The sequence below is a fragment of the Anas platyrhynchos genome, chromosome 9 (genome assembly GCF_047663525.1).
Source record: "Anas platyrhynchos isolate ZD024472 breed Pekin duck chromosome 9, IASCAAS_PekinDuck_T2T, whole genome shotgun sequence".
Classification (NCBI taxonomy): domain Eukaryota; kingdom Metazoa; phylum Chordata; class Aves; order Anseriformes; family Anatidae; genus Anas; species Anas platyrhynchos.
In genome coordinates this window covers 297,054-324,070 of record NC_092595.1, presented here as the reverse complement: position 1 = coordinate 324,070, position 27,017 = coordinate 297,054, and the positions used below count along the sequence as shown (strand labels likewise).

The 27,017-nt window shown below is 36.7% G+C and overlaps 1 protein-coding gene across 2 annotated transcripts; it reads right to left on the bottom strand.

Annotated features, from left to right (window-relative positions):
• Positions 1–1,806: 1,806 nt before the first annotated feature.
• RNF13 (ring finger protein 13) lies at positions 1,807–26,886 on the bottom strand. 2 transcript variants are annotated; one of them, XM_027464738.3, is made up of 10 exons: positions 26,746–26,886; positions 21,873–21,996; positions 20,312–20,392; positions 19,181–19,306; positions 18,453–18,540; positions 16,391–16,481; positions 11,855–11,960; positions 7,936–8,029; positions 4,051–4,131; positions 1,807–3,272 (listed from the first exon to the last, which is right to left on the bottom strand). In XM_027464738.3, exons 2-10 carry the CDS (start codon positions 21,984–21,986, stop codon positions 2,908–2,910), a joined length of 1,146 nt encoding a protein of 381 aa, XP_027320539.1. In that variant the 5' UTR covers positions 21,987–21,996; positions 26,746–26,886; the 3' UTR covers positions 1,807–2,907. The 2 variants fall into 2 exon arrangements, with proteins under 2 accessions (XP_027320539.1, XP_027320537.1); XM_027464736.3 differs by having other exon boundaries at positions 26,688–26,809.
• Positions 26,887–27,017: the final 131 nt, after the last annotated feature.

The window sequence follows — 27,017 nt, the reverse complement described above, 5'->3', positions numbered from 1 at the left end:
TCTCTGTTCCTTGGTGACCTGTTAAGAAAAACACTTGTTAGACTTGTCACTTTTTCCTGTACTCTTCCCACCTCTGAAAATATGAGCACTTATCTTTCCTTTCTAGGGTGAGTTTTAATTCCTGTCTTTGGCATCTTTTCAGAGTAGTTTATTCTCCTTATGTAAATGAAAGGTTTGGTTCAAACTTATACGAAGCTATTTATACTGGTCATACAAATAATTACATTTTGTGATAACAGTCAATGATACTATGCTATTTTATGTAGACATACACCTCAGAGGACTCATGAAGCATTTTAAATTCAGACACTAGTTATACATGTAGCTATCTACTAGATTTTTTTTTTTTCAGCTAGGTAACCAAGCATGAACCTCTTTCAAGTACCAGTGTGCTATTTGGAACATAGCTAGAGACTGAAGTTGGATTGATGGGCTTATAATAAAGGGAGGAAAAAAATTATATAAAAACAGCAACTGGTAGTCAGCTGTTTGTGGCAAGGTGAGGAAACTATGCTCCTTCACATGGTAAACTAGGAGGTCATAGTCCAAAGAAAAATCCATATTTATCTCTTCCTGTAGGTTTGTGAAGACACTGCCTTTTGGGACAGAAGATTTATCCAGCAAGTTTTAATGAAATATACAAGTTATACTCAGAAATGCAGCAATTCCTTTAATGAAGTGCTGTTCTTTTCATTCACATCCCCACTGGCAATGGCAACAGATGAGTAAACTATCTGTGGTGCAAGGCAGGAGGAGGGGCATGGGGGAGAAATGCCATCTCAGTGTTTACTACCAAGGCCTGCTGAAATGAAATTTACATTAATAGCATTAGGAAATTGGACTTTTTTTTGAAACATACAGCAGGTTTGGGATGGGAACAGAGTATCTCTTGCTGCCTGCATTTCTCTGTATAGGATGGAGCATGGCAAACTAAAGTCTCCTTTCACGTTTTGTCATTGCAGCAAATACTACACTCAGTGTTAAATGTAGCATATGTTAAAAAGTTGACTTCTGTTCATGGTTCTGCATCTCTTCAAGTTTTGGGGTGCCTGAAATGCAATTATGAATAAACACATGCACTCATTACATATTAACAGCGGGAAACCTATTTTAAGAAACATCTTACAGCTTAGGTTTTCATATTTGGTCTTAACTAGACATATGCCATTTGAGGTGGAATTTTACACAGCAAAATCAAATACATTATGTTTACCCCATGGATTGGCAGTGGTTTGTATATTAATCATTATTCTTCATTATCCTTTTCCCATGTCTCATTCTGAAAATGAAACCCTCTTTGCTGTTCACCAGTTCAAGAGAATTGATTTCCACTACCAGGTGTAAGGAAGGAGGGTATGTAGCTGCACTGCACATTAAGTCAGAAATAACAAATGGGAACACCTCACCTGTAATCTCCTCAGCCCAGAATTTGGCACTTTCTGACTTTCAGAACACAAACACTTAGTCTTCAGCTGTAAAGGTGTTGGCACAGCAGACAGGAAAAATGAATAGTACTCTGGCCTTATTTCCCCCATATAGATTACATGTATAGACCTGGACTGTTTCAAGCTTCTCATCAAACTAAATGAACAAAAACTGTTTACGATGTAGCTTAGTTCCACTGCATAGTGTTGATCAGTATAAGATTTGTACTGTGATACACAGTACAACAAAGGTTAATGTTACTAAGGGATGTTCACAATTCCATGTTCTGGATCTTTAAAAATTCTTTAACCTTACATGGTAATAAATGTGTAAGTACACAATGAATGTAAGGCGTAAGTTAAATAAAATCCTTTTGATACGTAAAGTGGAAAACATTTATTAACATTCTGTCAAGCTTTCCTTATTCAAGGCCATATAAAAAAAATCTCTGCATTTTGATTATACATGTGCTGTTACTTTCTACATAGTTACAGAGGTATTATATATAATTTACTTTTTTCATGATACACTGGTAAGTACTGAGTTCTGTTTAATAGTTATAAGCACTTGTTTTCAAATCAGGTATTTGAAAGGAAATTTTTTTTTTTATATATACATAATTTAGCAGATTAATGTAGCACAAAATGCTCTTTAGTAAGAGGTGTATGACTTGAGGATCAATAGAATACTTACCTAAAATTCTATGTGGAACAAAACCTTCCCTGTTTTAGTCACCCTCTCCCCAGCTCCCACATCATCACTGAAAACCAGATTACATCATAGTAGCAAACAAAGCTAAATTAACATGTTACAGATGAATCTTACCTTGTGAACCACTTAAAACTAAACATATATATATTCTAAGTTTCCTTATCCTACGAACTGCTCAACAGGACTGCTTAAACTCAACTAGAGTGGCAAACTCCAAAGGATTATTTGGAATCAGTGCTTTGAGATAAAAGTGGAATTTCTTCTGCTTCGTTTTGATACATCAACATACAGAATATTGATCTGTTCTACCTTTTTTTTTCAGTAGTGGTGACAGCTTTTAGGCAAACTCTATACAAACATGCAAATACAGTTTTTGTTGGGCTTAAGGGTTAACACATACCATACACATAATAAATATTGCTATTGGTATGACCCAGCTGTAGCTACAAAAAGGATGAAAATTATTTCCAGCTAAATCCCATTTCAACAGACACTGACATTTAAAGTAGTCTGTGTAATATTTCTAGTTATATAAACTATTAACATTATTCATTAGCATTGTGAAATCCAGTTAAACTGTTAAAGAACACGTGACTGAATACCTGAATCAAAAATAAATCTATTTGTAATGATTAAACCATAGTACTACTACATGAACCGCTATTGAAGAAACCAGATGGATTACAAATTAAAATGTATTACCTACGTAAATGTTTGTGAAGTATGACCTTAAGAACTCTTTTGTTCATACACTATTAATCAATAGTAGTCTCAAACAATATTTGTCACTCTATAATCCCTTTCATCATTGGGCTGTAGTTGAACCACTATACTTTCTTCATTTATTCCATTTTCTGCATCACTGCTATCAATATTGTCATTGTCATCTTCCTCATATTCTGAGGACTCTGTCATGTTCTGATGGGAGTGAGATTCTGACAAAGCCCCGAAGGACTGAGTACTAACTGAGGCTAATGGTCTAAGCAAGGGGGTATTTTCAGATACTTCATTTTCTTCTTGACTACTGTCTGTTTCAGAGTCAGAGTCTCCCTGAGAAGGGACCACTTTCTGCTTACAAACGGGACATGTTTTTTTTGTTTTTGTCAGCCAGGGGTCCACACACTTGCAGTGATATGCTGTTAGAAAACAAAATACAAGTACGTTATTATCTAAGGCAAAAGGACAATTAAACCTGCTAAATTGTTTTTGTTTTAATTAACATAAATATCTTAGAATTTAACTCATATTGAGAATTTTACTTAAAAGTTTGTTGGCATGTAGACTGTATATCCTTATGTACAAAACACCTAATAGATTAGGATCTAGGACCTAATTATTGACCGTTAACACTATGACAAATACTGCAGTAAATACCCATTTCCTCTGTTGAATCAATCTGAGAGCAGCCCTGCAATGGGCCATGTTTGATAAAATCATCAACACTGGCTTTCAAGTGCAGTCAAGGCAATAATTTGTATAGCTTCAGGCTACAGGACAGACTATACCCATTCATCCACATTGTCTATGTCACTAGTAATCAACTAAATTAAGTTTTATGGATTAATTGTCTTGGAGAAAGTAAAAGCTTAGTTTTATGTAAAAGGGAACTCTGAAATGTACTTCCCTATTAAAAACAGACATTTAGGGGACAGTGTCAAGCCCAGATTTTTATTTTATTTTTTCCATATGCATATCCAAAGAAAAATGCAAAGTGGTAATGCTAGCCTTTTTTCCTTTTAAAAAGAAAAAAAAAAAAGTTTACTCTTTTCCCAATTTGTGTATGTGCTCAGGGATATTAGCAAATGAAAAAAATTTATAGATTTGTCAATAAACATATTCAACTGCAATTTCTAGGCATGGTGTTTTTGATAGCTATTTTAATGAAAATACCAGACCTAAAATACAGCTGCTTACCATGAGAACATGGAAGGATTCTGAGCTTGTCTCCATCCTCATATTCATCCAGACAAATGGCACATACATCGTATTCATCTCCTACAGCACATAATTGAGAATATGTTTAACTATAAAAAATTTGCAACAGACAAACACATGCATATAGGTTCTCTGTTGGTTTCATGGGATGAAGAAACTATTGTTCCTCCCTGCCCTTGCAATGGGCTATACTATCTTTGAAGCTATACTGTTGACTTTGCTATATTTCTTTACTTATTAGGACTATATTCACTTTCCATTCAGGTTAATAAAAATATTTTCAACTGTGTGAAGCACAATTATTGTAATATTCTCTCATTCTTATTAATAAAGACACAGTGGTAAAGCATCCACTTTCAGGCCAGTTAAAAAAAAAAAAAAGTTTTCTCAGGAAGGACTATGCTGAACTTCTCAAATACAGAGGCCATGAAACTATCTGACACCGCCTTGGCTAACTGCAACATTTTCCTGATTCTTGCCATGGGCTTGTACTCAAGGCCTACCCCATCCCAACATCTGGGTCCCATCTTTCAATTGCACACCAGATCTGAACAGGTCCTCTACGCAACTGCTTCATCTGCATCCACCGGATTCCATCAGGTGCAGTCCACCTGCTCCATTTCCCCAACAAGTTCCTAGAGAAATTAACTAATGTGCTGATTCTTGCTCTCATCCTGGCTTGGGGCAGAAAGACAAGCCTACACAGTAGCAAAGACCAGAACTGCCAGCCCTCCCCAGCGCTCTGAGACTCATAGGATTTCTCTGTGCATCTTGGAGCCTCTACTACTAAATTAGTTAACACTATGTTAACTAAATTAGTTAATTAGTTTCCAAGTTATTTTTACCTCCATGACTATGTGCCTCTCAAAGAATGTAAGGTTTTACATAATAAGATGTAAAGTACAACATAAAATGAAGTATCTTGCTTAGATAAAGCAAGTGGAACATCTTCAGTCAGCAAAATTCTCTTTTACTTGACACAAACACAGTGTTTTCAGAAACAGAATTATCCATCTGGATACATAGTTGTACACTTATGAACAATAGTTGTACAACATAGTTGTACACTTATGAACAATTTAAAATGAAAAAAAAAACAACACCAGAAAAAACTCTGCCAAGACTCTAGCAGACCTTAGGACTTGTTTTGTCTATTAAACCTACACTGCACTATGCAGTTAGGCAGATGGGTCAGTAACGAACAGTAATTAGATCAGTTATAATCCCATTTCCAGAAAAAAAAAAAAAAAGCTTAGGAATAACTAGTAAACTGCAGAACCATGCATACTCTGGAGCAGATTTTTAAAAGACATTCACATACCACTACTACCCATTATTTCTCAATCGTATGCATCAACCTTCATATAGATGTATATACATAAAAATTCAATATCCATCACACTTAAAAACGTCTTTGCTTAAAATTATATGTACTCCTACAGCCTATTATTTGTCACGCATGGGGCTTCCCCCCCGCGCATATACATGTATACAACTTTGGGCAGCCGATTGCCTGCCATTAAGTTCATTTCATATTTAAGCACTTAACCAAACAGCTCCACTAAGTCTCATAGACATAGCAACTCCAACATTCTGGATACTTTATCACACATTTAGGATCCTAACCTTTGACACTGAATGTAGGAAAACTAACTTAATGAGTTTTTAATTTCTTAATAGTATGTCTGCATATCTCTTTCTTTTCCAGCAGTCTATCTTCTTACAATACCTTCTATTCTGCTGGTGTGAATGGTTACACTATCATTTCATTGCTGGTAAGATCTAAAATCTTTTCATTCTTGGCCTAAATTTCATTTTAGTATAAAGTTAAAGTAGTTTGGAAATAATATATTTCTGAAAATAAGTTGTATTCTACAATACATACCAACTCACAACATTTCTAACCTATATTATTTCTACACTAATATTCTTCAGAGTATTCGGGTTTCCTAATGATGAAATTATAGGAATATTATACGGGTTTCTTTTTTTTTTTTCCCCTAGGTTCACTTTTGTTGTAAGAACATCACAAAGTGTATCAACTCCCATTAACTTTTATATGGCCAAAATGTAGTCCTTTTGGTAGGGAAGAACCGCAACTGCCACAAAACACCTTCAGTGTAAAAAGTAGATTTTGGACACAGCATGCATTGCATTCTGTGGGATTACTCAAAGGTGAGAGGCTCATTGACTAGAACTGCACAGAAGCTACTGCATAGATGACACATATTTATGAGGTTAAAAAAAAAGGAAAAAAAGCTACTTCTATGCAAAGACAGTCAATGAGTCAATGCCATTTTTGTTACTGGACTCTACATAGTATAGAAATGTAAAGTGTCTTATCTAAAGCCTACTGAAATCAGCAAAAAAGAAAGTATTGCTAGTCATGTCATAGGCCTAGTGCAGAAGCTCTGAAATAAAACACGCTTATCGTTCTGCTTTGCATAAGCTACTAAATGCAACGAATAGCTGGATAGTCAAAGACAGGTTTGCTTTAGGATGACTGACTGAGCTCCTAACAATTGATTTTGTGTAAGATTCAGCAAGGGGAAAGAGGTAGAAGAATATGGAAAACAACAAATAAGGTGTCTTCGTGCACTTGCTCACTCATGTAATGTCGAGATAGTAATTACAGGTGCATACATGCGTATGATTAACTGAAAAATGCATTAACTGGCTTTCTCAAAGCCATGCATTGGTGTTGTCCCCCCGAACATTCTCCCACTTTGTATTTTTATTTCAATTAGATTTCACATGGAATCACTAAAAGAAAGCAAAAATAATATTAACTGTATTGGCTCAAGATAATTATTTTTTTCAAGTTAATTTTGTATCCATAGCAATTTGGTCAACCCTGCAAAGGACAAAGTGTTTTGTTTGTTTCCTTGAAATAAGGTTGACTAACATTGCACAAAAACTGTATCCACTCAAACTGAACATCTGTTTTGCACAGAGAGCAATATTATTAATAATGTAGGCTGTCTTTATCAAGGGCAAAGACTGGTAAGTGGTTCTATCCTTGAATCCAAGCATGTCCCCTAACACGGTATTCATACCTCAACAAATCTCCGAGGACTTGTAGTAATCAATCATTTCAATTTAGTAGTCTTTCCAGCATTAGTTCTTGTAACAGTTTTTATGAATGAACAATTGGATGATACGATGGTAACATTTAAAAATCAAAATGGAGAAGAAAGATTGTTTCTACTCTTAAGAAGCAGACTGCAATAGAGGTGGTCTCGGTGCAGTTTTTTTTTTTTATTTCATTCAATAAATTAACTTGCTACAGCTTTATTTCTGATCTCGTCATTAGATATTGCATACAAAAAATTATTAAAAAGAATCACAACAACAAATATTTTGGCGCTCGATTTCAATCACTCTCACCTTCATAGAAGCCCTGTGAGTCAATGACGGGAACACTCCAGATAAGCAGGTAAATTATACCCACAAGATACCTTTGCTTTTATAATCTCTGCCACATCAGGCAACATACATGCCATTAGTATTTATCTAAGTCCAGACAAATTATAGGTATGATACACTACAGTGACTGTTGTCATCACTGTTAATGACAGAGCTGCAAAGAAGTTTGGGGGAATTTCTGTAATGAGTTTTTGACATTTTAAGCAATGTTTTCATTTTTTTACCCACACTCTGCATATGATGTCCACTCTGCTTCTGTGACAAAATGTTAGAACTCCACTTTGAGTGAGAGCAGGGTCAAAACACTTTTTTGTGTGTGCTTTCTATTCAAACTCTATTATTTCAAGCATACTCAAAATTATTTCCAAAACCCCTCCATTTAGAGATATTTGGTATTATAACAGTGGGTTCTAATTAGACAAAGAACAATACACTTGCCTTTCTTAAATTTATGTACAGGAAGTTTCTTAAGCTGATCCTTCCTAAGCCGATTCCTTCTTGCTCTGTGTCTGTCTTGCACAAATTTTGTGATCTGGAAACAGATGTTAGACAATGTGAACAGTAACTTAAAACAATAGAAGAACTGTAAAAGTTTCTGTTTATGAGCCTTCATTGTAAGTTAGTTAAAAGGGAACTGTGGCTCAAGCTGAACCACCGCTTCCCTTTTCTCGAGTATGGACTCAAGGATGAAGCCAAACAAGCCTAAAGAACATTCTTGATTACCACAGCACTTGAAACTGAAGTGACACGCAATCTTTTTAGGAAAGGGAAGAAAAAAATAAGAATGTTCTCAATACATAAAATAATAGCCATTGCTGTGATCCCCTTCTGAGGTCCACATATAGATGGCACATTTCAGGGCAAAACACAATCCATTAAGCTTGACAGGTTTTACTTACGGCAGTTTTAGATTATTACAGCTCTTTTTGAAGATTATTTGAAAAGAGTAATTATAGAAAAGAATTTTTCTTCAAAAATAATTATTATAAGAACTGTTTTCATAGTATCACAAGTAGCCTGGGAAGCAGGGAAGGGGTTTACTTCAAGCCATGTCACTTGCTGTCTTCAACCATACTAAAGATTCTGTTTTCCATTTTCTTTATAGTCCTTAAGCCTATTTCCATTCGGTTTCTAGTCCTAACACAATGATTTTATTTTTTTTTTTTTCAAATACAGCAAAGTGGCCTTAACCTATGCATACACACTGACCAGTCTTTTGAAAATTAGAGAGGTACTACACACTTGACCACACTGTGGATAAGGTAAACACCAAGTGAGTATTAACATCATAAACAGCATTAATCTCTCTCACTTTAGGAATCCCTGAAAGGCATTGTTGTGCTTTCACAAAAGATTTAAAAAAAGACAGTTAAGTATAAAGGTACTCTTGGGAGGGAGAAGGGGAGAACAAATAACTTATTTATCCTTCTGCATCATACCTGTCCTTCATTTTTAAGCATATTTGGAACTAATCTGTTCACTCAGGTTCTTTTTACCTCACCTACATGATGAATTACACATACAGACTGCAGTCTTTCCGGTATAATTCACTTACTAACAATGAGATAGTTTTGCATTGATTTCTTAGTTAAAAACAAAACTTCCTGAAAAGAAATGGGGCAGAAACCACAAGTGAACATGGACAAGATCCTACCTGAAATCTCCCTGAGATCAAGTTCACTGTCTGCATTAAGTAAATGAATTGAGTAAGATTATTTTTGAGATTCCATAACAGGTTTCAACCAAAGTATTTTTCACATGGGAACACCTAAGGGGTGCTTTTATTAAGTCTACTTTGAAAAGTATTTCAATATTTCAATACACTTGCATATTGTTCAACCTTTCAGCATACAGGATGTTATTTCACATTGCATGTAGGGTCAGTATACATTTGTAAATAATACAGTACACTCTCGAAAACACTTTCAATTACCTCTTCCCCTTTTTTTCCCTCACAGTTTATTATAAGTTTGAAATATCAAAATCCATCTACACAGCTTATATAATCTATTTTCAAAAACATCCGAATACCTGTCCCAAATACAAAGTGTTAGGTCAGAGGTTGGACTAGGTGATCTTGGAGGTCTCTTCCAACCTAGACAATTCTGTGATTCTGTACAGGCAGCCCTGACTTGCAGACATACAAGATAATATTCTCCTGGTTCCTGTCTGTTTTTCGTTTATAATATGGTTCTAAGACATGGAAAGGACCGTTCATTTTCAGCACTGACTACCCGTTGATACTAACAGAAGAGAAATTCAGGTCTCTTAGAGTCTTTTAACTGGAAAATATTTCACAAATTCTGTATTTAGAAAAATAGATTTTTAATCACACTTTACAGACATTCCCCTGCCCCCCTTTTTTATTTAGTTTCCTCACAGTGGACAAGCAAGAAAATTAGAAACAGGTTTAAGAGCCTCTGATTTTCCTCACCAAATATTTATTTCCTTCTCATAGCCAATCCTATCTAGCACTGGTTTCTTTCCTTTAGATTGCACATACAGAAATTCTAAATATATATAGAGAGAAGAACTATCAGTAAAGTACAACTTTCAAAATCACATTAAATGAAAAATTGTTTTAATTCAGAGTAGTAGCATGCAGATGAAAAAAAGCTCTTAAAAGGCAAAATTAAAATAATCTGTATTTATGGCTCACTTACTCCTTATTTGCCCTAAAGACAAACACTATAGAAATTTATTTATCTCACTCCTGTAACACTTTTACTGCCACTTCTGATGCAGACAACTGCTATTTTCACAGTAAGGGAAAAGCATTTGCAATTCTAAAGAGAGGTGACCTTTCAGATGGATCAGCCTTGTGTTTGTTACGTAGCTTTTGTTCCTTGGTAATGTGATTGGTGCAAAGCAGTGTAAAATTTAGTCCATTTTCTGATGGGAAGATGACAGCTCTGGAGTGCATTAGGTTATTTTTTTTTGCAACTGATTTATCATCACCTAAAAACAAAAGCAGCTGAACTGGTTTTAAAAAAAATGAAATAAAATATGAAGAAATACCTTGAGAGTAAAACAAATCTCTCTTATTCCTGAGTTTCCACAATGGTGCATATGAGAAAAGTCAAGCTGCCACTCCTCATGACTACAGTTCTCATATGTCCCCCCTCCTTCACTTTTTTCTTTAAATATAATCTAAATCTCTCTTGAAACACGAAGTCCCATAAGTATTCTTACTGACTCTTCATTTTGTAATTAGTATCATTTTGGAAAATGATGGATCAGTGCTTCACAGTATTTTGATAAGATACTTTGATACTCTTCTTCATTCCATTCCTTTGATAACCAGTATCTTGATTGAATTTATAACTCAGGTGCACTGTAAGCAGACAGCTAGTGCAGCTCAAGTCAGAATTCTAATGGTATCAAAACAACAGATGTTCACAGAACATTATCCCTGGTGTCTGCCCTTCCTTTCTAACTACCATCTCTCCAACCCTCAATCTGTTGACCTTCAGAATACAAAGACAGGGCTATACTTTCTCCTAACTAACTGGGACAATGAAGAATGATCAAGGTTATCACCAGAAGGTCAGACAAAATATTGGTAGATTTTACATTTTCTCTAGTAGATAATGTCTCTATGCTGGTTCCACAAAGCTGCTGTAATTCTGCTTGTGCCTAATGTGCCCAGAATTTTTAATTAAATACATAACTGACAGCAGAAACAACACTAGCACAGAGAGAAACATTTCAAGAAGTTTTACGCAGCAGTTGACACATTACTTCATTTTTATCAAAAGGTAAATTCATGATTAAGTCAGATCAGCAGAAATTCCAAGAAGTGGGGTGCAAAGTATTCTGAAATAATACACAGCTATGTTCTTTTACCTTTTATAGGAAACGTCCCCAACCCTACACATAATATATATGCTGTAAGATATGTGCAAAATACTATAATAAATTGTGAGCTTGCTGTCTGACTACTATACCTGTGATAAAAAAAAAACAGCGCGAGACTTGCATTGTAGAACAGTGGGATCAACATCAAGAAATGCAAGGTTGGTGGAGTGGGACACATTCTCAATGTACAAGACCACAGGTTGCTCTTTATAGAATGAAAAGGGAAGAACTTATGCAGTGGTAGAGTACCAGGAAGGACAGTTCTCTGGAAGTAGTTCTATGCTGGATAGAACATCCTAGAGACTCCTGACATCCCTTTGCCACAAGTTTGTGTCTTTATTTATTGTACTGAGAAAAATAAAGGATTACAGACAGGTAAGCACAGTATTGGTATATACAGTACACAAAGCTTTTGTTGTTCCTTTATTTAACTTCAGTAGGTGACCACTCTATGATGATTTATTTGTGAGAAAAGATATTATTAAAAGAAGAAACTTACCATAAATATGACAATGAGAATAAGGCAGATCCCTACTATTATTAGAAAAGGGATTAAGTAGTATTCCAAAGGAAGACTGAACTCTGGGATCAACACAACATGGCCACTGTAGAAAGAAAGAGAGAACAGTTTCTAAAACAGGTTAGAATTTAATGAACAGTGAATTAAAGAATAAATGCAATGAAAGACAAAAGTTCATCACAAAACACACTAAAGGAATGTCCACCTATGTACAACAAAGAATTCAGCTTATATTTACATAGATTATTTTATCATTGAGTTTATACTTTCTTAGAACACTTTTTTGAGTTAAAACTACTTAATGAATTCAATCATAGATAAAACTAAAGCAACCAGCAAAATAACCTCATAGCTTTGTTGACAGCAGAATGAGAAAATATAACCCAATTATCAACAGATACTGTGATCATTCTTATTTCATAGAATCGTCAGAGAATGATAAAATGGTTTGAGTTGGAAGGGACCTTAAAGATCATCTAATTCTAATCCCCCTGCCACAGGCAGGGACATCTTCCGCTAGACCAGGTTGCCCAAGCCCTATCCAACCTGGCCTTAGACACTTAAAGGGATGCGGCACCTACAACTTCTCTGGACAACATGTTCCAGTTGCCTCACCACCCTCATAGCAATACTAAATGTTCAAAAGAAATTCTTTACATTTTGGATTACACTGCAGGTTTGGTCTCAACTCACGAGGCATTGTAAAACACAAACCCTTTTCCTCTGGAGAGTCAGTAAATTACAGTACAGCAACCAAAAGTCTTCTCAGATAATTTGATGTTCAGATAGCTGGCAACCAGATATCTGAATACTAGCATTTATTGATACATAAGGAAGTAAATTCCCATTATTATTCTGTTGGCACAAACAGTCAAACACCTGAGAATGTACAATGGATACAAATGTTAGCAATTCTATTACTACTACTCATATGGAGTCACAATAGTTTCTTATCAAGCAGTTTCACCAGCAAGGTATCTACTTATAATACAGCCTAGTTGTTACAATTAAGTTACTGGAAGGACATCAGAGACCTGAAAAAGCAAGATCATTAGACTAATACGAAATATATCTTTTCCATTCTATTCAAGGTATATTATTTTTTAATAAAAACATCATGACAACATGTGAAAGTTTTAAACCCAAAAGCAGAAAAGAGCAGTGCAAACAGTCACGCAGCCTTATGGACTAGTCTCAAATGCAACCTGCAAATTCACCTTGCACAGAAAATTACCAATTAAGGATGATGAAGAAAAGCTTCAGTAACTTTATACTATGAATACCTATGTACTCAGAAAGATGCCCAAATTCTATTCACTTTCTACATTTCTGAGCAAGGAATGCAATGGAGAGCACCAGGGAAATCAATAATCCCTTTTTTCTGTGTCTCTTCCAGAGCAGAAATGCACTTTAAGTCAGAGAAAAGTTAAACACTGAAAATGTTTAAACTGACAGCCATTTAAACTCAAGCTATCAACCAATGAATTTCTCCATTTCAGTGCTTATATAGATACATTAGAATGCTACAGAAAGAATAGATTAAGATATACAATTCTGTCTTATCAATAGTTTAATGACTGCATTGTGTCCAACATGCTTTCAAGATATTTATTTAATAAAAAGATAAGCACTTAACTTGCTCAAACTAACTTGCTTAGGAAACTAACATATTGTATTCTTACAATTGATTGAGCCCTTAGGTCTGTAATACGCATACTCACAAAAACCTCTGTAATTTTTAGAGCATTGGCTAGACTAACATAATTAATGTTATATGAAAATAAAAGGAGAAACATATGATAAATATTAAGGTAACCCTCTTGCAGGAAAGAAAGTTTTCTGCCCATTGCTCTCAGATAATTAATTTTCTTCTAAGACTGCCAAAAATGAACATGGTACAGTGCCTAGATGAAAAGGTGTTGAATCTTTCAGATTTGACAGATAACTCCATAATTCAAGGTTTTAGCATATTTTGCCCCAGTTGCAAAATCCTGAGTTACTCTTCAAATATAGGTAGATGCTGAAGGCTTCTGCACTTCACTCAGAAAATTATGTATGCAGAAATAGTTCAAACTGTGGCTCAATTCACATAAATTTATCTACAATTTCACCTATTTAAAGATCAAAATTTTGTATTAAAGTTTGCTTTCATGCATTTTAAATGGCTACACAATACAAAATAACTGTTTCACTTTGTACAAGATAGAAAAGCAACTGTGTACTCCTTCACCAGACTGCATTACTCAGAGATAACCAGATTTTGTTACAACAGAAAAAATAAAGAGAAACAGCAGAAACAGAACATGAAAATTATATGGCTCATAATCATCAATGATAACCTTTATAATGTATGGTTCTCCTATCAGATATTACATTTTAAAATGTCACCATCTGTTCAGGTTCACAGAGCTGCTGTAGAATTACCACCATTAGCCTCTGAAGGACTATGAGCATACTCTAGAACAATTAACACCAAGATTTGTTCAAGTCATTCTTATGACACTGCATGAAGTCGAGTTGGAGGCCACTAACTAGCTCCACACTCCAGGGGTCAATAATGAGTCCAGTTGAGCACAACATCTTCATTTATCATCTGGATGATGGGGCAAAGTGTACTCTCAGCAAGCCTGCAGAAACTGGAAGTACGAACAGATCTGCCAGATAGATGGTTGTGCTGCCATCCAGAGACACCTGCATAGGCTGGACAGGGGCCATCTCTATGTAGCCTCATGAGGACCTCTCTACTTGGAGATATCCACAAGCCATCTTGGACATGGCCCTGGACAACCTGCTCTAGGTGGCCCTGCCCAAGCAAGGAGGTTGGACTAGATGACCTCCAAAGGTCCCTCCCAACCTCAATGAGACTGTGATTCTGTAAACAGTGAAGAGAGAAGAAGGATCAGGGAGTAAAAAAAACGTGGTACTAGTCTGGAAATTACAGGATATTTACTTCACCTTAGAAAAAAACTACCTTTTTAAGACCTAAAGAAATTTCACACAATCAAAAATAGTTGAGATTTTAAGGGACCTCCAGAGATCATCTGGTCCAGCCCCACCGTTAAAGTAGGGTCAGGTATAGCAGGTTGCCTAGGACTGTGTCCAGTTGGGTTTTGAGCATTTCCAAGGACGGAGACTCTACCACTTCTCTTTGGCGATCTGTTCCTGCACTCAAACATCCTCACAGTAAAACTACTGTTTTTAATATTAAATTGGCATTTCTCATACTTCAACATGAGCATATTCACAAATTGATCCTGAAAGGCTAGTAGCTGATACTCTAGAAACTAAAACTTAATTAAATCTGATCTTTTAAACATCCTTCTAAAATTTTTGAAATACTAGTGACCAGTAAACAATGTCAATACATCTTTCTTACAACTTAGGCAGCCAGAAAAAATGCATAACAGCATAAACTTATTACAATTGCAAAATTATATAAATAACAAAAATAAATAGTATTTCTTTTAATCATCCCTTGTTCTCCCACAATACTAAATAAATACCAATGCTGTTTCTCTCATGAACAATGCCTTCAGATAAAACCAAGGGATAGAAGTACCTCCAATACAAAATCTCTATCTATACGTACTTCCAATCTAAAAAGGAAATTGGATACCATATACTGTTCAGCAACCCTGTGGCAGGCCTGTAGCTTTTTCAGTGCAGCTAGAAACCTGAAGGTTTCTTTAGTCCATGTAATCCACAAACAAAAGTTCTGTTCATGTTACTTTTTAACAGGATTCAGGGTTCCCTCAAAAGAGGCCAGGGTCCCTGCAAGGTTCATCTAACTTGGCTGTTCATTTCCTTCAACCCCTGAGCAGTACAGAATGGCTGAGTAATTTCACTGTGATTCCCCATTTTTCCCAGACTCACTCAAATCCAAGTAGCTTCTAAGGTACTTTCACATCCTGAGTTAGTTTAAATTGAAATTTTCTGCTAGTTTACAAGACTGAAGCGCAGCAAGCAGAAAACTGGAAATGTAAGAGAACTTGAAACGTTGTATTTAGCTTTACATGGCATTTCTTCAAAGAAAATATCCAAAACACAGTATCCTTTGATAATGCAATAATAAGGTCAAATATATCAAAAAGCTCATCAAAGTAGTATTCAGGAAGAAAGGGGTCAATAAGCAGCACTCAGTACATATTCTTCAAAAAAAAATTAAAAACAAAAATTGGACTGATTTCATCTTTGGTATGAAATCAAATACCACTGCAGTCACAAATGACAGTAGACAGTTCCAAGAACTTTTATTTCATAGTCACAGTTTATCCTCTCTACTAAAATGTTTATAAACAAGTGGGTGCTTAAGGTACACATTAACAGAACAGAAGGTAAAACTATAGATTCAGTGAAATCAGCAGCAAATCAAGTCATTTACTTCTACAGGCACAAGGTTTCACCTAGAATATCCACAGCCTCTGTTATCACAACTCATTGCCTCCTTTTGATATTTATTTCAAATAAGCTATTAATCCAAAGAATAACATGACTGCATGTGGGGGGATAACTTACCCCTTTTCATAAGTAAATTCTTCCTTAAGAGAATTTGCTGATGCCTCTCCAATGAAGACAGAAGGAATGTCAATCTTCTTTAAAATTTCAACTGTATAAAAAAGGGATGAAAAACAGTATTACACAGGCACTGTAAGGGCACTCAATGTAAGATTTGAACAACGTGACACTATCACAACATAAAGATATATTTTAATTTAGTTACAGACTGATGCACATGCATGCTACTACTTTACGTCATATAGTAAAGTGGTACTATTTTTCCTACTGAGTATCTATGAGCTTTATTGCAGGTATAGAAATCAAAATTCATTACAGAATATTACCTTACAAAGGGAGCATACTATTACAAAGGGAACATAGAATACATACTCTGACAAAAAGAGGTATCATTACAGTAAGTTTAACCAGAACATCAATTCTTACTTAGAGACTTGATAAAATCACATAGCTTCACTGATTTCCAGAATTTCTGTGAACTTACGATCTGGTACAGTAAATTTTAATCAATCTTTCTTCCCTTCTTTTCACCCTAAAAATGAATGAACACCCTGGAAAGGTCAAAAAGCAGAAAGAAAAGAACAAACAAATCCCCTATCTTTACCTCAGTCTCAAGAAACTGTAGGGAACTGTCTTCTCTCCCCTTCCCAGTTACTAATGTGGGCAAAAATAAACCCAAAAGATGCAACTGAAATGAAAACCATTGAAAGAAAAATACCACATTCTAGATTTTTTTTTCCTTGGCTTCAATTTGTGTTGATTTTGCACCTCTCACTTATGCTTCACATTTCAGGGTCAAAAGCATCCTAAGTTCGTATCGAAGCATTCTGGTTCCCCAATGCAAAAGCATGCATGGCTTAATGTCACTTCACACTACCCCAATTTGTATTTATTGTGAACTTGCTCTATGTTTGACTTCATAGTGAACCCTGAAAATAAGTTTTATGTGGGTTGGGAACTCATTAGAACTACTTCCACACAGCTGACTGGGCTACTCATCTTCCACTTATTTTGATGAAAGTTAATGTTCTAGTTCACTCTATGGTGTTTCTACTTTGATTTTTTTTTGTTCTCATTCATGTTCTTGCTCCATATTCAGAAACCTGAAGACACTAGACATAATAAAGAAACTCCACAGAGAAAGTCATAAGAGTGTTATAGACAAAAAACATACCATAAAGCAAAATCATTATTTTGACTAGATTGCAAGATGCTTTGAACATAACCACTCGAAGAAGGATAAAGTCAGAACAGCTAGCATCAGAATAAATCAGAAAATGGCACATTGATCTTTGAATTCTTTCTACAAATGAAAAACTGAAATAATACATACATGCGATATGCATTACAGAATGGCCAAGGTTGGAAGAGACCTTGGAAGATCATCTAGTCCAACCCTCCTGCCAAGCAGGATTACCTACAGCACATTGCACAGTATGGCATCCAGGCAAGTTTTGAGTATCTCCACAGAAGCAGATTTCATTTCCAAAGGAGTATTCATAAGAAATAAAAGAATCCATTTGTTCAAAGGAACAGAAAAATGCACTCTGCAGTTCAATAGCAAAATGGAACCACAAACCATTAAGTAGTCATATTTTGAAGTTTCATTTACTTCCAAAAGAGTATTTTTCCCCTGTATTTCTACTTAATAGTTAAAACAAATAATTAACAATACATTTGCTATCTTCCACATCAATCATACAAATCTATCTCATAAATTCAAATTAAAGGTAAACCAAAGACACAGAGAACATACAAACTCAACGCTACGTTTAATACACAAGTATACATGTATGTTCTTATACAAAGAACTCCCATTTTAAAGCATTAAATGCAGGAGGATTTGGGGTTTGGGGCAGTTTTTGTTTGCTGTATGTGTGCTTTTGTGGTTTTGTTTGCTTGTTTGTTTTCTTTAGGTTAAGTGTTTTTTGTTGGCTTTTGCTGTTGTTACTGTTGTTTTAGTCATAGTCCACCATAATACTTTATACAGATTTTAATACTGTTTGCTCTGGTGGGAGAAATGATTTTCAAACAGGAGAGAAGAAGTGATACCTGTACTTACTGTCGTTGGATCCCATGCTTATGAGGTCATCAGAATCAACATTGTGAACTATAGCTGCCTTGTATCCAGCTCTCTGTGCATTTAAAACCTGTAAGCCATACAGAGTACTTATTAGAAAGAATACTGCTTCAAAATGCTGCCTCAGTAACTGCTCTGTCCTTTGTAAGACAAGTGGACTTTCAGGATGTTATCAACATTAGCAAAGTTACATTTTCACTTAGAAAACAACCACCACATTTCAAAACAAAATCAGATAATTATTACACTCATATAATTATATGCTATTCTTCTATTACCTAACAGGAGGTATGATTGAATCTCCTTTTAGTTCATGAAAGTCAATCAACAACAAATTGAAAATCTCTTTTTCTTAAAGCATACTTTGTCGCCCCATACATCAGGTTCATTCATAAGAAAATCATGTATTACAGCCAAATGCAAATCATTCTAATTTCGTATTTTTAAAATAAAAGCAAACACTCTACTTCAGCTGCAGATCAAAGTTTGTACAATACTTTACAATATAACATCTAGCTGTTGTACCGAATATCATTCTCATCCTGCCACTTGTTTATGTCTGCCTGTTTCTGCCAGGCAGCGCACTGTCTCCTCTCCCCATCAACCAACTGTGACTCCATAAAATATCTACCCTGCTGGCAGAGAGGGATTTCTAAGCACAATTCTTAAAGTCCTTGGAAGAAGAAGAAAAAAATAAAAAAACACCTTACCTTGGTATCAAAGTTGCACTCAAGCCTTCGAATTAACACAATAAAAACACTGGTTGAGTTGTCTTTCAGCGGAGGGGGGGCTATAGGCTCACAAGCATTCTCTGGTTTTGAATTTATTAGGAATCCCTGAAAAACAGTAACAGGATATTGTCAGCTTCATTTCTTTGGCTTAACAAAACAGCTGACGGAAAGAAAAACATACATTTTCATACAACAGCTAAATAAATTCTTACTATCAAATCAGTCCTATCATAACAAAATTTCTGCAACATCCCTACTTATTTTTATGAGAAATTTTGTTTCTGCAAAGAATTAGCTAAGAAGAAAATACATTTTTTCCCAATTTTATCATCTGAAGTTGTTAACTCAGACTATGCGCTACAATCCACTATAAAAAGGAACTACTCTTGCGTTAATACTGTGGAACTACTGTCCACAGTATTTTAATGTGTGAAATCAACTATTAACACTAAATTAGTAAACAAAATAGCTGATTTACCATGATATGCAAAGCCTAGAGCTCATGAAATTTGCTACAGTTGAAAGATTCACAGAAGTATGAAATTCTGCAAATACCAACATCATTTCCATTTAAGTAAGGCATGGAGAAAAATGCAGCGTATGTTGTCTTTTTTCTTCCTTGAATTCAACATAGTACACCAGTATTTGACAAAATACTTGAGCTACAAACTCTCAGCAACAAACTTACCTAAGAAGACATGCAGACTATAACTGAATTGATATTCATCTAGCTAGTAAACACTTTTCTAGCTTAACAGCTTACAGCATCACCACATACTTTTTTTAAAAAATAAATTATTTGCTATCTCCTGTTTTATTTAACTCAGATAAAAGTGAGTTTGTCTTTACACCAGTCATTTACTACTGTCACCAGAAGATATGAATGGTTACTACCTTAGCCATCCAGAAAAAGCAGAACATGCTTTTACATTGTTGCCTATAATGCTACATTTGTTCAATCTTATTTATAAGTAGTCCTTTCCCATTTCACCTTGATTTCCCTTCTTTGAATTTTATTCATCAACACATCTTACTGCATTTGAGATCTATTAAGTACAGTAGACACAAAGAACAGGCTATGGGATCGTGTGTTTTAGTTGTATAAAATACCTTCAGGCCTTCTGCTGGTAGTCTGTAGCCAAACCTGGCAGGTAGATCATCAAAGGTCTGGGTTCCATTTTCAAAGTTATACTAAGAGAAATAAATTTCGAAGAAAATTCAGGTTTGCAACAAAAGGGAAATATACAAGTATAAATACAAGTAAACAATATCATTTTTTTAAATTGAAAACATTTATCAGACATAGGACCTTGTGGAACCATGTCAATGAAGTCACAGAATTACTTCTTCCACTGATCTTCCATTCACACAACAACATCATTCTTATGTAGTTGTCAAAGCAAGAAGTTATTTAGTAAATAATAACCCTGTATGATAAATCTCTTTCTACTGTCTACAACTCCAATAACACCATAGTTGCAGAATAGAATAAAAGAACTTTAAGAAAAAACTGATTTTTTTTTTTTATTCCCCTTTTAAATTGACCTGTATACAGAGAAGGACAAACAGCTTTTACCAAGTAGCTTATTGTAGGCAAATAAAAAACTCCATATGTTGTTATCCCCTCTCAATGCCCTGGTATCTATTTAGGTTAGTAACAGAAAACTAGATCTACAGTTTTGTTTTATATTAACAGTGTGCTTTCATTTCCAAATAGTGGAATGCCGTAAAGACCTTAAATCTGGGGATGCTTTTTCCCGCTTCCTCGTGACACCTTTTGTAGCAACACGAGTTGGCTACTCAATGGAGAATCCATACAATAAAAAGCTGAAACTGTACGTATGCTAAAATACGCATTCATTATAAGTTTTTTAAAAAGTTAATTTCTCAAAAAAGTTAATTATACAATGAGTTGAATGCGTATCAGTTGTTAAGTTTTATTAATTCTTTACTGACTCAGCAATATTTAACCGTTCACGATATAATTATTTCAGCGGCTTGAGCACAATCCTACAAATACATGTACTTTTTTGGAGGAAGTTATACAAGATATTTTACATTGGCAATGAACGTTGCCAATTTTTTTTACCACTTTTACCACTACGGTCACTATACTGCCTTACTGTTATCAGCCTTACATCACAAAGATTGTTTAAAACTCTACTAATATAAAATTTAGTTGTCACAGAAATTAAGTTACTTTAAAATACATGTCTCTAGGTGCTGCATACACAAAAACTTTACTGTCAACACGTCCAGCATAGCCATACATAAAACTAACCATGGGAAGAATTTATTTATTTATTTATTACTTTATTTGTATATGGTTACCCTACAAGATAGCAACTTAAGTTTAGGTGTGGACGTCATCTAAATCAAATATGCATGGAATTCATTTAAGAGATTTATAACATGCCACAGAATACCTGTTCATAGTGGAATTCCCTTAAAGTCATTTAAGGAGTGCTTTCACATGTTATCAGAGCACACAACATCTGTTAATTCATTTGAAAACGTATTCTATTTTTGTATTAAGCTAAAGCATTAAAGCAACTCTATTCTAAACAACCTGTTATCAAATTTACAGTACTAATTCCTTAATAGAATAGTTTTGAAGAAGATTCAGTTCTACAGAGATTTCATCTATGTAGAAAAACTTTCTTATACTTACTGCTAAAATATCTGCCTCCACTGGTAAAAGATTCAGGAAAGCAAATAACTGAACAGTCAAAATAGTGTATATCTGAGTGGCAGACAACATCAGCATTCCTATTGACAACAGCATATTTTAATACCTGCAACAACAACAAAAAGAGTTAAGACATATAGCAAATATTTTCCTCTGTCATTTTATTGGTCTCAACTACAATTTCTTCTAAACTATGCAAACAGTTATTCTACATTTACTTTTGAGAGACAAGTAAGCTTTAATTTAGATGATTGTTTTAGAGAGAGAAATCCCTTTTGCTAAGGGCATGTAACCTCTATGGGGATACATGCAAAGAACACAAAAGTTATAGTAACACTTCAACAAGGGTTAGGCAGCTTATGGCAATGGAAGCCGTATACAGGAATGAACTTCTCAAGTTGTTAATCATCCTTAGACATTCTTCATTTTAATCTTTGCTTCCTCTAACATAAACCCAAATCAGCAAAGTTTCTCATGTGCCTGGAGTGATTCTACTAAAAACATTTATTCTAAATAAACACTTGCAAAACCAGTGTAATACCAGCAGGTAACAAACAGCAACTAATTCTATTAACTTCAGCAAAATGCATGAATGTTTAAATATGATTCATGATCTGGACAGCAACAGAGTTCAGTTTGATTCAGTCTCCTGTAAAGTGTGTGTTTTTGAAACCTTTTAAAAAAAAGGAAGACATTCTCTAAAGCATTCTTGTATGCTTTTCATAAGCTAGTGACATTGTAAGAAAGTTATTTTTGCTTTGTTGATAAAAAAAAAAAAAAAAAAAAAACAAGCAAAAAGCAACAACTTGTCCCTTTGGAAACTGAAGGGCGTGTTTACTAACAGAAACCTTTCTTTAAAGCATCTGATTTATCATTAATCAAAAGGAAAAAAAAAGCAAGGAAAAGCATTAAGAAGTAAAGCAACCATTTTGATATTTTTCCTTTTTCATACAAATAGATTTCTTCCATAAAAATATTAAAAGTACAAGTTAAGGGCCTGAAAGCCTTCCTTGTATGAGCAACAGTACATGCACCCTTACTGAAGTAATTGAAATTACCACTTCACATTAACCTCACAAAAACAGAAATGTGAGTAACATGGAACAAATCAGCAACATTTGCAAGTATCAACTTTATTTTGTTAAAACTGAACTCATCATCAATGCACCATTTCACCAAAGTGCCAGCATAACACGTTCTGTACCAATGACTCACAAAAATAAAGCCTCACCTGCATAAGCATTTTTAAAGCGTTATGAACAACTGACTTTGCTAGATTTGGATTATAAAAGAACGTATTTTAACTACACTATAACCTAGGCCATGTAGCAGCAACACTTCCAGCTACAGAACGTAAGAGACTGTGCATTTCTGTGTCTCATCCTCTTACAATCTGACTGCACGAGTCTGACTTCTTCAGAAGGACAACTACAAGCACACAAACAGAGTAAATTCTCAATGGGATTCCACATTATGATCCAACTGAACAACTGACACATCGTCTGCTGGACAGGATATTCAGAAAGAATGACAGAACTCTCTCACACTGAAAACATATTCCGAACAAAGCTACTAACGGAGGGAGGCAACGTTTTAGCACTTAAATACTTTTTCAGTCTTTGAAGAGGACCGTCTTTACAGCAACAAAAAACCTCTTCAGCATAAGGACAAATAATGGAGAATTACCTTCCCACAACAGACTTCCACTCATTAACCTAGGATACAAGAAGACAGGTGTGTACGGCCTGATCATCATTAATTCCCCAAAAATCTGACATCAGAAATAGCCCCATGAGAACACAGTAGTCACTGAGAACCAGAAGAAGCAGTGAGGAACTGAGCCCTGAGCTTACGCTTCTAAATGCCCTTCCCTGCAAATTCACAACTTGACACCAAAGATTGGGACCCACGTTCTCCACTGGCAAGTTACACCTGACAATTTCTTTATGTAGTGTTGCTACGGTGATCAACCAGTCTTACAACAGACCCTGATCAGCTGTTTAGCAAGGAACTTTCAATTCCTCTTGGAGTTAACTACAACGTGATCACATGCAGGCAATCTCTTTAGAACACAGAAGTACGGAACACATTATTCCCCTTGCAAAGGCTCACATTTAAATGTAATGAAGTAAAACAAACAAACAAACAAAAAAAACATTCAAGATTCCAACACACAAAACAAAAGCCATGTGATCCAGCAGACCTCCTTCAGATTACAAAACAACAATTGAGTGCTACATTGGTCTGCTGATGTCTAAGTCTCTCTAGCACTTCTAGCAAAGTAAGAAATTACTTGAAATGACAAAACGAAAGGAGTGGTACAAACCTTACACAAAATGACAGCAAATACGCTGGATACAGTACAGCTATACCAGTTACAACAGAAATTCAGAGAAGTTATAAAAGTAAATTGCATGTGCTTAATATTAGCATTATCAGAACATCTGGATCTCCTCTAGCTAGTTTTATTAGCAGAATTCAAAGTACTTCACAAATAATTAAACTAGGTTGCCCAAATTGTTTACATCATTGCTGAAAACCTTCCAAGTGAGGCTTTTTATATAGTTTTACGTGAATTTCATCATACTGAAAATAGCTCATTCTGAAAATCATGGCTGTGTTGACTTCAATAACGAATTTGATTTAATAATGAATTAAAATGCATTATTACTATTGGAAGGGAATGAGTAGTTGTTATTTTTGAAAACAACTCTTATGATTCTCACTTCGTCATTTAAACATGTGATACTTTGGGAAACCTTCAACCTGTTAGGAGAACAGAAGTTACAGTCACAGGAAGTTGTCATAAATTACAAAATCTGTGAATTTTTATTTCTAAATTAAGATTTACCAGTTTCTCTTACATGTCATTCCTAACAACCAGAACATCAGTGAAACTGAAGGGCACCCATCCAAAAAAAGCCATCTTTTTTAAATATGACAGAAGTAACACTTAAAACTATTGCAGTATTATAATCAATAAATTCAGTACATACCTTAAAATGCACAAAACGCATTAAAATAATAAGTGCTGTTACAAAATACCAGACTAAGTTGTTCATGCAAAAAACATGCACATGCAACCTTCTCCACCAGTTCCACACAAACATACCCAAGAACTATTGCCTCAAATACAATCAATAAAGCCCTACAACTCCTGAAATTCCGTGGTTCATTTATAGACTAGACACTTAATTGAACAAGGTAGCTTATAGCACAGCGAAATACAGGTGTATGTAACTAAAGATTATGTTGTAAACAAAACAAATGAGGTTAAACTTCTGCATTAATCTTGAGCACTTTACATCTGTAAACATTTTCCAGACTATTGACAGGGTTCTCTGAGCTACTCTTGGCATCTGAGACTGCTTTTGTTTTTTTCCCCCTACCACGTTGCATCCCAGAACTCACAAAACTATGGCTGAGCAGTTGCACACCACCGTCACAGGACAGAACAGGAACCTCAGCTCAGAACTGAGGAGGGGAATGTGTTGAGGGCAGCAAGACAACCTTAAGTAACTACATGAACCTAGAATACCTCAGACAAGGCGTTTCCCTTGAAGATAGGGCAGCAAAACAAATTTCTGATTAAGCTTTTTACCCAAGTAGAGCATAACAGCACTTCTCATCTCAAGATTTCACTGCATTAAGAACAGCAGTTTTTAAACACCAATACACCCATTCCCATATCAGAATATATAACCTGAGGGAAAAAGGTTCTTCTAGATACAGTCCCTGCATCCTGTCAAAATACTGGTCTCATATCCACCAACATAAACAAGCCTTGGAAGTAAACATATGACAGAGAACATGAAGAAACTGCTTGTTTTGGGACACAGAGCAGACAGGAATATTCAGAGCTTTCAACAACTACCCTTAAACCAAGCTTCATCAAATGCATACAAACATCAACTATTCCAAAGTGTATTTTTCAGTCAACTCAAAATTTACTTCACAGCAAAACACGACAAACATCAATTCCTTGTCCACGTGCTTATGCTCATGCTTCAGCTCTCAAGAAAACAGCTGTTCCGCTTTCATGGAAAAAAATATATATATTTTTCACATCTGTATTTTCCAGAATGAAGTTATATTTCAGTATCAAACGGGACTACGAAGCCTAAAGCTATTACAAGCATCAAACAAAGACGATAAAAACTCCGTCCCACAACAAACTCAGCACTAGGGCAGCCGGGGCTGCCACGCCAAAACACAGCCCATGAAGCGCACCTCCGAAATTCCGGGGGCCCAGCACAAAGTCACCCGAGTACCAGCGACAGCTTTCACGGGCACCCCGAACACCTCGCTGCCTGCGGCTTCCCGTGTCCCGGCGCCACCGCATCGTCGCTGACCTCCATCCCCCGCGTCCGAGGCCTGCCCGCAGAACCCAGCCCCCGCGCAAAACGGAACTCGGCGCGGCAGGGCCGGGGAGGCGCGGCCCGCTCCCGCTCCCGCTCCCCTCCGGTGCCTTTCGCCCTCCCGCTGCGCGCCGCGCCCCGCCCGCGGCCTGCCCAGCGCCACCGTCCCCTCGGCGGCAGCCGGGCCCGGAGCGCGCGGGGCCGCAGCGGCCTCCCCCCGCTCACCCGGCCCCACTGCGGGTGTCCGCGGGAAGCCCGGGAGCCGGGGCGGGCGGCGGCCCCGCCCGGCCGCTCGACACCGCAGCGGGCGGCCGGGGCGGAGGCAATAAGCGCTGCGCAACCGACCGACGGCTCCGCAAGCGGCCCGGCGGCCGCGGCGCCGGGAAGGGCCCGGGAAGGGCCCGGGAGGGGGCCGGCGGCCGCCCCCCACCCCCCTCACCTGCGGGCCCGGCGCGCAGAGCCCACGGCCGCGCCTAGGCCGCCTCCATGGCGCTCACCTCCGCCCGGCGGCCGCGGCGGAAGCCCCGCCTCCCCGCCGCGCAGCGAGGGGGCGTCGGCCCGCGGCAGCCCATTGGCCGCTCGGGCCGTCACTCAGACGCCGCCGCGGGACGCTGCGGGGCGGGCTTCGCGCGGCCCAGAGCGAGGCCCCGCCCAGCGCGAGGGGCGGGCGGCGGAGGGCGGGGTCCTGCCGAGCCCCGCTGCGGGCGGGGGGCGCGGCGCTGCCGGGCGTCGTGCGGGGGAAGCCCCGCGCCGGCAGGCGGGGCGCTGT